This window comes from Protopterus annectens, chromosome 3.part1 (genome assembly GCF_019279795.1).
Source record: "Protopterus annectens isolate FY-2018-M chromosome 3.part1, PAN1.0, whole genome shotgun sequence".
NCBI classification, from domain to species: Eukaryota; Metazoa; Chordata; order Ceratodontiformes; family Protopteridae; genus Protopterus; species Protopterus annectens.
This window is the reverse complement of record NC_056732.1, coordinates 1,449,638,866-1,449,652,318: the sequence shown is the minus strand read 5'-3', so window position 1 is coordinate 1,449,652,318 and position 13,453 is coordinate 1,449,638,866. Positions and strand designations below refer to the sequence as shown.

General features: G+C 39.8%; 1 protein-coding gene across 2 annotated transcripts in view; it reads right to left on the bottom strand.

Moving 5' to 3' along the window:
* RUNDC3B (RUN domain containing 3B) overlaps positions 1-13,453 on the bottom strand; it is a 2,404,839-nt gene that overhangs the window by 450,087 nt on the left and 1,941,299 nt on the right. For both annotated transcript variants that reach the window (XM_044067523.1, XM_044067522.1), the window contains exon 8: positions 11,262-11,419. In XM_044067523.1, coding sequence (XP_043923458.1) covers positions 11,262-11,419 — 158 coding nt within the window. The remainder of the gene's footprint in view (positions 1-11,261; positions 11,420-13,453) is intronic.

Sequence of the window (13,453 nt, the reverse complement as noted above, 5' to 3'; positions counted from 1 at the left end):
AGAGTAAAGGTAGAATGTTAAAGAACATAAAAGTGCAGACTAGATAGGCTTATTGTTTACTTTTGCCATCAAGAAAATACTTCTGTATGTATCTTTAGATGGTTTGTATATCTCACCCTAGAATAACATGATGAATACCCACCACTGAACTCTTTTAAACATCATGGAAAGTGAGAGGAGTTACAAGTTGTAAAGTATTAGCAGGTTAGTTTCATTGCTCAGGTACTACAGTAATTCTGTACTGACCCTGCTGTGATATAAGTAACTTATAAAGCAAAAAATATACAGCTACAATATAGCTCCAACAGCACCATGCACATCAACTTGCAAGAAAACAAGACCCTCTCTACAAAACCTAGCTTTATGTTTAATTGTTGTGCCAGTTAACTAAAGTACACAGTGGTAACACTCAATCTGCATTTTCAGATGTGTTCATATCTATATTCATGCGCAGTGAAATATAATTGGTCTTTGCAGTTAAGAACTTGATATACCAGAAAGTGACATTAGTAATGAAATCACTAGAAGTTAGTCATCAGAATAGTCTTTCTTTCTTATTACTGTGCACTTATATGTGTCACTTCATTCAGTTTTATCTTTGAACAATTTTTTATAATGCTATAATTTACAAGGAATCATGGCCAGCTATCTTTGTCTTTCATAAATCTGGCCACTCAGAATATATTGCATTGATAGATATTCTGTATTTACTATAGTATCTTCTTCTTCTTTTGGCTGGTCCCGTTAGGGGGTCGCCACAGTAGATCAACTGTTTCCATTTCTTCCTGTCCTCTGCATCTTGCTCTGTCACACCAACCACCTGCATGTCCTCTCTCACCACATCCATAAACCTTATCTTAGCCTTTCTCTTTTCTTGTTACCTGGCAGCTTCATCCTTAGCATCCTTTTCCCAATATACCCAGCATCCCTCCTCAGCACATGTCCAAACCAATGTAATCTTGCCTCTCTGGCTTTGTCTCCAAACCTTCCAACCTGGGCTGACCCTCTAATATACTTATTCCTAATCCTGTCCATCCTCGTCACACCCAGTGCAAATCTTAACATCTTCAACTCTGCCACGTCAAGCTCTGACTCCTGCATTTTTGTCAATGCCACTGTCTCCAACCCATATAACATAGCTGGTCTCACTACCCTCTTGTAGACCTTCCCTTTCACTCTTACTGGTACTCGTCTGTCACAAATCATTCCTGACACTCTTCTCCACCCACTCCATCCTGACTGTACTTTCTTCTTCACCTCTCTTCAACACTCACCATTACTCTTAACTGTTGATCCCAAGTATTTAAACTCATCCACCTTCGCCACCTCTACTCCCTGCATCCTCACCATTCCTCTATCCTCCCTCTCATTCACACACATATATTCTGTCTTAGTCCTGCTGACCTTCATTCTTCTTCTCTCTAGAGCATATCTCCACCTCTCCAGGGTCTCCTCCACCTGTTCCCTACTCTCACTACAGATCACAATGTCATCTGCAAACATCATAGTGCACGGGGACTCCTGTCTGATCTCGTCTGTCAACCTGTCCATCACCATTGCAAATAAGAAAGGGCTCAGAGCTGATCCTTGATGTAATCCCACCTCCACTTTAAACACATCCATCACTCCTACCGCAGACCTCACCGCTGTCACACTACCCTTGTACATATCCTGTACCACTCTTACATACTTCTCTGACACTCCCGACTTCCTCATACAATACCACAACTCCTCTCTAGGCACCCTGTCATATGCTTTCTCTAAATCCACAAAGACATAATGCAACTCCTTCTGACCTTCTCTGTACTTCTCCATCAACACTCTCAGAGCATATAGTATATTCCCTAAAATGCATTTTCTTGGAGAGACAGTCTTGGGGAATGTGTCTTTGAATCATTCTAAAGATCCCTAATACTTGGGTTTGCCTTGATGTAGTTTAAGTTTTGTTGTAGCATCACACTCCTAAGCAATCTTTCTTGGTGTTATTACATCAAGAGGCTAGCTGTACCTTGTACAGACACAAATTCCCAGAAAGAAATTTTTATCTATACAACTTCCATTACAACTGACACCTGTAACTTAGAGTGGCTAAAACAAAGCCAGTGAGCAGACACAAGCTTACAGCAGTACATTAAACAGCACTACTGTCAAATCTTGGCACAATCTAACCTAGTGTAGTGCAAAACCCCAGAGACTGCCCAAGGAGACCACTGTATAACCCAGTCGACGACCTGCAGTAGCCCACCCAAAAACAGGTCAGGACAAGAATAGATATGCAACTTCCAAATGTTTCCATAGCCAGCTTGGTAGATATGGACATCCTGAGATAATGTAGCAATTGTCTCATATTCACAGACAAACATTTAATCCTTAAAAAGACAAACACAGTAAGTGAGAGATGTGCATATACAATTTCACTGGAGGCAAAAGTCTTGCATTCAGACAAGGCTGTCAAGAAAACAGACACTACATTCACCACAAACATAGACCAACCTATGCTGAGACTCTAAAAGCAATCTTCCCAAACTTCAAACACCTCCTAAGTCTACAGACAGTAATGCTTATCCTCAGAAATCTCTAAAGCACTCACCGAAACCATCACCAAATACCACACATTATTATTTATTTTATTTTATTTATTTATTTACATTTGTTGACCGGGAAAATCCAACTGGATACAGGTCCTTTTTCAGCGGAGGCCCGGGGAGAAAAGCTCCATAATAAAAACAACAATTAATTACAAGTTACAAGAAGTATAGGTAGGTTTTGTTTAACAATAGCAAACAGTTATAGTTCAAAATGAAATTATTTAGTTAAATGGTACAACACTTATATCATTGGTGCCATAAAGACTAACAAGTATTTTAATAGCTGAGCTAGCAGCTATTACCCTTGAATAACAGTGGCTAAGATTACAGCTGAGATATAGGTTTACAAGCAATGTATTTGGCTGCAATCCGAGGTAGTTAGAGGGGTGGAAGAAAGGGATTAGAGAGGCTGGGGTAGAGATGTTAGAGAGGTTTGTTACAGGGGTATGCCCAGTGCTCTTTTAGGTGAGATTTTAGACCAGCTTTGAAGTTAGTGTGTGATGACACAGAAGTTATAGTGGGAGGAAGGGTATTCCATAATTTTGCTATGGAGTAGGAGAAGAGAGCTTCTCCAGCAGAGTTCCTAGTTCTAGTTACCTGTAATTGATTTTTGTTGGTGGAGCATAGTGGTGTGGTGGTATGATAGGGTTGGAGTAGATTTTGGAGGGAGGGAACTTATATACGATGATTTAGTAGTTTGTGGGCGACTGAGAGTTGATATCATTGAAGGAGGTGAGGGAGTTCTAGCCAGCCTAGTTCAGTAAGTGAGGTGCAGTGGTGGCTACAGTAGTTTGTGCCAGTGGCAAACCTTGCTATTTTGTTGTAGCAAGCTTTGAGTTTACCTAACTCACTTTGCCTTAGGCTGGTAAATATTGGAGAGGTGTAGAGTAGGGTAGAGATAAGGTGGCTATTTGCAACTGAAATCTTGCCTGTTTTTGTGAGGAATTGCTTATTTCTGTATAAAGCTCCTAGTTTTTTATGTACTTTTTTATGGTTAACGAGATGTGGATGTCAAACTTGAGGTTATTGTCAATTTCAACTCTAAGTAGTTTGGTGTGGTCTGTTGGGGGGATAATGGTGTTGTCATTGGCTTTAATATTAAATTAAAACCTACATCCAGTGGAGCCCCAAAAGCAGAGCTCATACGTCAAGCCAACACATTACCCAGGACTTCTGTCATAGGGCACTTCATTATACAACACACACCAGACTGAAAAAGAAGAAAATAACAGTTAGTTGTTTATCTGGAGCCACAATCTGCCAAGTAATGCACACACTCAAGTCATTATATCACAGGTATCAGTATGATTCTGTCATAGTCCATGTGGGTGTTAGCATCCCAAGACATACTTCCCTGGGCTATATGAAGACAGACATTGTTGATCTCTCTGAATATGAGTCTCAGGCAGGTATGTCCCATGCATGGATGATGCCACAGTATGAACCAAAGATGATTGATTTCAATAATTGCCTTGGTTTCTGATGTCTTTCCAGGGTGATTCAATTTTTGTCAGCATGGAAGGACATGGTTAACAGAACACATTGCTTTTTAAAGGATGGTCTGTGCTGTCTCTCCTAGGCTTCTGAATATCGACTAAAGTGTTATCCACTCCCTTAGAGACTTTATTAGGCAATGCCAAGTTGACAAACCTACCAACATAGCAAATAAAACCCAAAGAAATCTAAAGGTGTTACTGCTTAATGCTGGGAACCTAAGCAAGAAACTCCACACCCTACAAGCTCTCCTCACTCTAGAGAATATAGACATCTGTGCAATTACTGAGCCATGGTTTAAATCCATTGAAAGTACTATAGCAGTGCAAGGCTTCAGTGCCTTCCACACACTTAGACCATTAGCTGCATAGACAGGGACAAAAAGTGGAGGAGTCTAAATCTATGTTAGCAATAAGCATAACTCTACATTGGTTAAACAGGATGATGCCATGGAATTTATCCATGTGCAAATCACCATAGACAAAGTTCCATATCAATCATATCCTAGCAAGCTCACTAGGTCACCATCTATGTTGCTAGAATCCAATAGCTCACCTAGACCTACTGGAGACACTCAGCATTAAACCAAATACCCTATTCACGTGAGACTTTAACTACCCCTGTGTAAACTGGGAAGCATACGCTGCCTTATACTTGCAGAGGCAATGTTTCCTGGAGTTTATTAACACAAATACCCTTGGCCAAATATTGCAGACACCCATCTGAGTTTAAAACATACCAAACCTGGTACGCATCAATATGGGAGAGTGCTGATCAATACAGGAGAGTGCTGCCCCCCCCCCCCCCCCACAGTGTCACATCCTCAGTGAGGTTGAACCACAAAAGTGTCTCCTTCAAAATAAAAATCAGCTTGGTAACCCCAGCAAATCATTTAAAAGTTAGGAACAACTCCAAAGCAAACTACACCCTATGAAGTGATAGTTTATATAAATTCAATGCCCCTCTCAAGCCCATGTTCACAACAACCTATGTGGAATTGTTCAGAGAGACACTGTACAATTATGTAAAAGGCTGTGCTGCTGTAACTACTAACATTAAGCCCAAAACAAACAACACTGGTGGAATCATAACTTTAATAGAGTATATAACAAGAGGAAAAAAGTAATGATTAAAATCAGGAAGAGCAACGGATATAATGATAGAAGCTCTCTAATTGAATTAAACAGGAAGCTAAGAGGACAAATTAAGTCCAACAATGCCAGTTATGAGGTCAAGATAGTCTCACAGGCTAAAGACAACCAAAAGACCTTCTACAGGTATGTCTGAAACCTCAAAGGCAGTATACATCAGTGTGGTGAACTGGTTGCCAGTGGTGCCACTTTCACTGACCAGAGTGAAATATCAACTTTTCTGGCTGACAAATTCAACTCAAACTTCACTCCCACTCCCCCCCACCTCCCTCTATGAAATACCTCCTAACATACCCCCCAGATATTAACAGGAAGCAGGTCCTGGTGGCACTTGCTAAGGCCAAAAACACAGTCTCACTGGGCCATAATAATATCCTGGGATGCCTCCTAACTAGATGGAAACATGACCTATTAGGACCACTTTAGATACTTTTCAACTACTGCTTATAAACAGGCTTTGTGCCATGAAAATGGAGGACCTCAACGATTATCCCACTTCACAAGGGTGGGCCATCAATCGACTTTGGAAACTTCAGATCTATTAATCAGAATAGTCTGATATGCAAAGCCATGGAATTAATTATCATGGAAATGATCATCAATGATACAGGCAACCTTCAGATAATGGACTCAATCCAGTTTGGCTTTGTCAAGGGAAGACCGTGTCTACTAAACCTATTGGACTTCTTTGAAAAGGTTACCAAGGAAAAGAAGGAAAAAGATGAGGAGAAAATGGTGCATTCTACTTACCTGGACCTGGCTGAGGCATTTGATACAGTACTTCTTCCACTAAGAGATGAGTTACTAGTGGGTACCCCAGAGCTCCTTGCTGGGATCTCTCATATTTGGCATCTACTTCTCAGAGGTAAAGCCTACTCTCAAGTGCCTTTGGCTGACCAAGTTCACAGATGACTGCATATTGGGAGCAATCATAGATTTCCCCATGACACAAACATTTTACAATAGGGTCTAACACAGACAAATGGTTTATGCTAAAATCACAGACGAAATCTTAATGCCAAGAAATCATTATACTGCCTTTTGGGAAAAATGCCACCTAGGCTAATTAATCAATAAGACACCTCTAAGAGCTGACCCAGTAGTCAGGAATCTGGGAACATATGCAGACAGTAATCTGGCATTTGAGCAACATATGCCCAAGGCAGTAAGAAAATAACTCTATGTCACCAAACTTATAAGTAAGGGTCCAAGGAAGTCACACTGCCATTTTATTCAGCCCTTATCAGACCCATAATTAAGTATAATGTCCCCTTTGGCATGTACCTGACCAAACATATGCAATAGTTGGAATGCCCATAGAGGTTCCTTGCCAGGAGAATCCAGGATAAAAACACATTGCCCTATATGTATCACCTTAAAGCCCTGTCTGTGTACTCTGTCTCCTACAGGTTACTGAGAGGCAATGTATGCCTGGCATATAAAGCATCCTTGGTTCCAGCTTTGATGGACCTTGCACATCCACAAAATAAACAACATTTGAACCATTAGATCGAAGGATTTAAATTTAGCTTGTGACATAAATAAGACATGTTGATGGACAGATGTGTGTCTCAGAGGATCCCATGGAACAGGCTTCCCATTCATGTGAACCAGAGTCCATACCTAACCCTACTTAAGACAAACCTTGACCAATACATGGGGAATTGGAAATTCATCCTGGTTCTAGCCCATACTTGTGCTGTGGCACTTGCATTAAGTACTGTGTTCTGGTTCTAGTCTCATTGCAGTCAACTGGTGTGTGTGTTTGTGTTCAGTTAGTTTACATTCTAGAAATCATTTTCCTCTGCACAAAGGTGGGCCATCTACAGACCCAGGAAACTACAGACCCATAGGTTTCACTAGTCTTTTATGTAAAGCCATGGAAATAATTATCATTGAAATGATCAATAGTGATATAGTAAACCTCCAGACACTGTACCCAACCCAGTTTGGTTTCATCAGGGGCAGATCATGCCTACTCAACCTGTTGGACTTCTTTGAGAAGGTCACCAAAGCAATGGATGAGGGCAAAATGGTTCACACTGCTTACCTTGACCTGGCCAAGGCATTTGACACAATACCCTACTTGGGCATTTTTGACAGACTCAAAAGGTTAGGTACAAACTCATATGTCACCCAGTGGATAACCAACTGGCTCATCGTCAGGACCCAGGAAGTTAGAATGGGGGAGTCCACCTCTACAAAGAGGCCAGTCACATGTAGAGTCCCTCAGGGATCAGTCCTTGGACTGCTCCTTTTTGGCATTTACTTCTCTGAAGTCAAGGCTGATGTCAGTGGTCTCTGGCTGACTAAATTTGCAGATGATTGCAAATTAAGAGCTGTCATCAACTCCCACAATGACACAAATGTTCAACAGAAGGAGCTGACACAGACAAAAAACTGGTGTCAGAGCCATGGACTAAAACTAAATGCCAAGAAATGTGTAATAGTTTCCTTTGGGAAGTCATCCATCCCTGGTAACTATCATACTGACAACACACACCTTAGAGCTGACCCAGTAGTCAGGGACTTAGGGACACACATAGATAATAATCTAGCATTTGACCATCATGTGTCTACAGTAGTGAGGAAATCCTTCTATGTTGCACAACTTACAAAGTATGGCATCTAAGTCCAAGGAAGTCATTGTTCCATTGTATTCAGCATTCATGAGACCTTTCATTGAGTACAATGTCCCATTTGCTATATACCTAACCAGGCATATCCAACAACTGGAACACTGACAAATGTTCCTCACTAAAAGAATACAGGGCCTAAGTAAATTGTCCTATGCAGACCACCTCAAGGCTCTGTCCCTGTATTCTGTCTCCTATAGGCTTTTCAGGGGGAAGATCTATGCCTGACATACAGAGCTTTGTGAGACTCCACTCTGATGGACCTCTTGCATATCTGCAAAACAAGCAACACCAGAATTACCCATTCTAAATACTTAAACCTTGCCTGTGATATAAATAGGACCTGCTGGGAGACAAGTATGTAGCCCAGAGATTACCCCATCTCTGGAACAGGCTCCCCATCCATGTGAAGCAGAGTTCCTTCCTAACCCAATTCAAGTGCAATCTGGACAATTAGATGGGGAACAGGAAATTCAACCCTGGTTTGGCACCTATCTCTCTAATGGACACAGGCAATCTGTAAATGGTCCATCTCCCAGGCCCCTTACCTTGTAAGTGTATCATCTCTCAAGCCCTTGGTTAAACTTGACAAGGGTATCAGAAATTGTTAGAGATTTGGGATGCATGGTTAGGCTTAAAAAGGCCCCTGTGGTTGTTAGCCTAGAAAACTCCTATGAACCTATGCTTCTGATTGACAGACGCAGACAGTAATGCCCAGACTAACCTAACCCCCAATATAACTTCTAGAAATGTCCTAACATACCCCTCTTAATAAACACCCATGATTCATAGGGACACAATTGTGTTGGATTGTATGGCTAGGCTTATAAAGGCCCTGTTTGCCATTAGCCTAGTATATAACTATGAACCTATTATGCAGTTGCTTATACCACCACTCTTTGGATTGTGGCTTACTTCATCCTGGTGTGTGTACAGGTGCTACAATTAGTCATGTATCAGTATTAGAAAGGTGTGGCAGTGTTACACATCGATCTTAGTGCTATATAGCATTTAAACCTTCAACTACTGGTTATGCTATCCTGAAATAACATTTCTTAGCGAAAACATTTTCAGATAAACATTTTAAGCAATATGATATTCTCAAACTTGTTAATGGTTCAGAACTACTTGAAAAACATAGACATTCTGCCACAAATCATCATCATCATCATCATCTACCCCATTGTTCGCATTTTACATGGGGCCAAGGTGTTGTGATAGCTGTCAGCTCCTGTTCTGATTCAGAGCCACTCTCCTGGCTTCTTTGATATTCATGCCTGATTCTCACACGTCTTCTCTCAGGCAATCCATCTATCTTGTGATGAACATCCACTTTTTTCTCTTGCTTTGTCAGTGTCTCTTTTTAACCTTCTCTATAATGAGGGGTACTTTGGGTTTTACTCTGATGTCCTGATTTCTTCATTTGTCCCAGAGTATACATGCACACCATATCCATCGTGTCAAATTTCTCAAATGCTCTGCCTTCAATGCCTAGGTTTCTATTCCATACAGCAGTACCAGTCACATCATAATTTTGTACTCCTTACGTTTCAGCTTCTTTACTATTCTTCTGTCACAAACTACCCCTGACACTTTGCACCACTTGGCCGCAACACCTCTAATTCTAGATTTGGCCTCCTTATTCAGTCTTTCCTTTTCCTCAAGCACATCTCCAGGATGACTGATGCTGTTAGCCTGCTCTACTGTTTTCCCTTATATTTCAATTTTCTTTCAGCATCTTCTGATTTTCCCATTTACTGTCATGATTGCTGTCTTGTCTGCATTCAGTTTCATCCCATATTCCCTAAATCCCCCTATCATTTTGTAAAATTCCCCATCAGAGTCTGTCTGTAGTGCCACATTGGCTGCATATTGCAGCTTTTTATCTGCCCCTTTGACATATTTGTTGATGCAGTCCATCATTACTATGAATAGGTGTGGGCTGAGAGATGAACCCTGATGAACACTCACTCACTCCCGCTGGAGACCCCTCTGTGAGTCTAAACATTATTCATACTTCTATCCTTGGGTCCTTGTACAAAGCCTACATTATATTTGCAAATGTTTCCAGGACAATTATAGGACTGCCAGTATCAGCTTTCTTTTGACCTTGTCATATGCCTTCCCCAAGTCTAGAAATGCTCAGTTGGACTCTTTCATCATCTTTGACTTTTTCTTCACAATTTTTTTTTTACTTGTATTACATCCTGATCTGAATCTGATCTAATTATCTCCCATCTTACTTTTCACTGCTCTGTGTATTTGTTTATTGATCATCCTCTCCAGTATTTTCATGCATTGCGATAGCAGTCTGATGCCTCTTTACTGCCCTCAGTTATTAATATATTATTTGTTCTTGCATACTGGCTCTAGAATGATTATTCGCCACTCATTTCAGATATGCTTTTCGCTCCTCATTGTGATGAGTACCCTCAACAGTGATTTGCCCCAATGTACCCAACATCTTGATCACATCTGCCTTGACTTCATCTGAGCCTGCTGCTTTCCCTGGCTTCATTTTCCTTAGTGTATTTCATACTCCTTCTGTGGTGGGTTCTCTTTCTCCTGTCAATATAGGTTGTGCATGTCAGTACAGCTTCTGCTGGTTTTCTTCATGCAGAAGCTTCTGGTAGTACTCCTTCCATTTGCCTTCATATCCTCTGGTCTGGTGAACAGATTGTTGCTGTTGCCCCTTATGAGTGGTATCTACTGACTATTTTCCTTATCATTCTATCTTCACCTTATAGCTTGATAGAGTTTCCTAGTGCCATCTGCTGAGGCTCTTTCCGGAAGCTGGTAGAGTGCCTCTGATGTCTTATTTTTTGTCATTGTAACTGCGCTCTTAGCCTCTTTGTTAGCCAGCCGGTATTCCTTCTTAGCCTAGGCCATCTTTTCTAATTCCTACTTCTCTTTGCATTTCTTTTTCCTTTTGATAAACTTGCCAGATTTCTGTTTCAAGTGGGTGTTTGAAATGAATATGCACACAGAAATAACCTACATAACTTTCCACTGGTTGCAGCCACACTTTCAGTCAATGGATTGTATAAGTTAGTCACGTTGCAGGCATATTTTTACCCCCATGTTCTTTCTAATTTCATGTTTAAGATTTGCCCTTGAACTATTGTTATTAAGGGAATTGTTACTTCTGCAAAACCAGAGGTGCTCAAAATTTAACAAATTCAAACAATTCAAGCAATAGGTTTTCTCTCTCTCTCTCTTTATGAGGAGGGGGAGGTGCTGTAGGCTTGATTACAAAAAAATCAGATATTATGTCAATTCATGGTGCTTTGAATGCAGTTTTGTGCATTCAAGGATGAATGTCAGATTATTTTTGTTGGCCACTATTAATGCACGCACAAGATGGACAACACTAGAAGTCAAGAGTTACTCACAACTGGTGCTGTAGCTCTAGTATGATGTATTCAAGTTGCTGTTTTTCTAGCTTGTGGTTTTCACTGCTTTTCTCAATTTTCTGAATAAGAAGTTTATTCTGTGCAAAAGATTCGGAAAGCTGAGCTTCTCGAAGACGTACCAGCTCCTCTAAGTAACCCTGTAAAACACCAACAACATAAGAATGTGAATTAAATATAGCAATGTATACTGACCTGCAGTACTGAATATTTTAATTTCTGTTTGCAGTAATGTAACTATGCAGTAGTGTAGAAGACATTGATGTTTGGACATTTTTTGCTTGAGACTGTGAGAAAAGAATATCATTTAAACATATTATCTTAAAGTACAATCATACCAGTTTACTGTGTTGCAATTTATATAATGCTTCCCCAAGTACTGATGACTTTTAGACAGTCAATTTATCTTTTCTACAATATCTCTGAAGCTTTCTGTTCAATTTAATAAATACGGTTTGCACTTTTTCTTTAGTGCTAAGCCTGGGCACCAGAAATAGAAAATTTATCACACTGACAAGTCTAGAGGGGATGATGCATGTAGCTAATTATTACCCTTGGCTAAAGAAAGATTTTAAGAAATAAAACCAAGGATGTTTGTGCAAAAGCAGTGAAGCCAGCGTTTTTTCTGTAAGCACATTTGAAAAACTATTAACACCTACTCATTTTTGGTGCAGATACCTGATCTGGGCACCTTTGTCCAGGAAAAAAAAACCCCTCATATTCCTAAATATTACCTTAATATACTGCTATAACTGATAGACTTTACTTTACAGTGACATATTTTAATATAAAAAACACAGTTCCACATGATATACACAACCATGGTTCTACAAGAGAGAAAACACTTTTTACTCTGATTCTGGACATGAATAATCATGTAAAATTTCATTCTTGTCCTACAATGGGCATTTGAAAACTTTGCAGCACTTATTTAAAATAAAGCCCACTTTCAAGGTGGCATGACTGTAAAATAAATGCTAAGCTACTATGAATAGCATAGGGCAGTTCTGAAAAACTTTCAATTGGTGTCTGCTATTACAACTGCTGCCGCTCACAGGAATGTGGAGATAAAGTCTTACTCACTAGTCTAGATTGCAAAGTTTTTCAGTTTATACCTGTTGTTTTCATAATGACAACCAGTATACATTAATTAAAAGCAATTAAAGGAGCTGTACATCCACAAAGAGACATTCTTTTTTAAGTTAGTGCTACACTGAAACAGTTACTCCAGTAAATAAGTTTATTAAAAAATCCACATTCTGATTTTTAAAATACATATTGACAGATGTATAGCAATGGAGGCATCCATTCTTATTAAACAAATTACAAATATTAGACAGAACTAGGCTTTAAAATGGATTTGACTGGTATTTTATGGTTTTAACACTGTGCACTAAATTAGTTAACAGGGAATGCTCTTTCAACTTCAAACAGTGTGTCTGTGGTACAAGATAAGTGAGAATACCCATGCTAGAATGTGTGCTAAACTGTCAGCTATATTATTGAATTAAGTATGGGTTATGTTTGCTCTTACTTCTTTCTTTAGTTATTAAATTATCTGTCTTCCCATCTGTTTTGCATATAAAGTGCAAAAAAAAAAAAAACGAGGGAAGAATTCATAATCCTAGTCACCCTGCATACGGTTGGTGCACCGAAGAAAAAAAAGGAACACCAGAACCCTACACTATTCAGTAATCCTATATGAATGATTTCCAAGGCCAAAGGCACATGCTACAACCATGCTAATGAGTACAGCCAGTTTGAATAACTCCCTAGACAATGGTCCCAACACAAAAGCCTTTTACAAAGCATGCTAAACATGACTCATAATGCACCATGGTGACAGCTCTTATCATATTCATTAAACTCCCAGAGTGCACTTTGTGAAGCTGTGAGAGGCCTTAGTAAAACAGAATAAATAATTTCACAACTGTAGTTACAGCACACAAATGTACACATGATACATGAAGAAAAATATACTACATTGAAGTTAAGATCTGCTAACCACCACACCTTACACACCGATACAAAATGGCATTCTTAAAGGGTGTAACAAGTTTGGCATGTTAGCTGAACATTAAGAGGAAGTGAGATAAGCCAGTAGATATAAATGAGCAGTGTGTAAACAGTGTCTGGGGTTGGTAATAAACAATCAGAAAAAGATAGCATAGTTG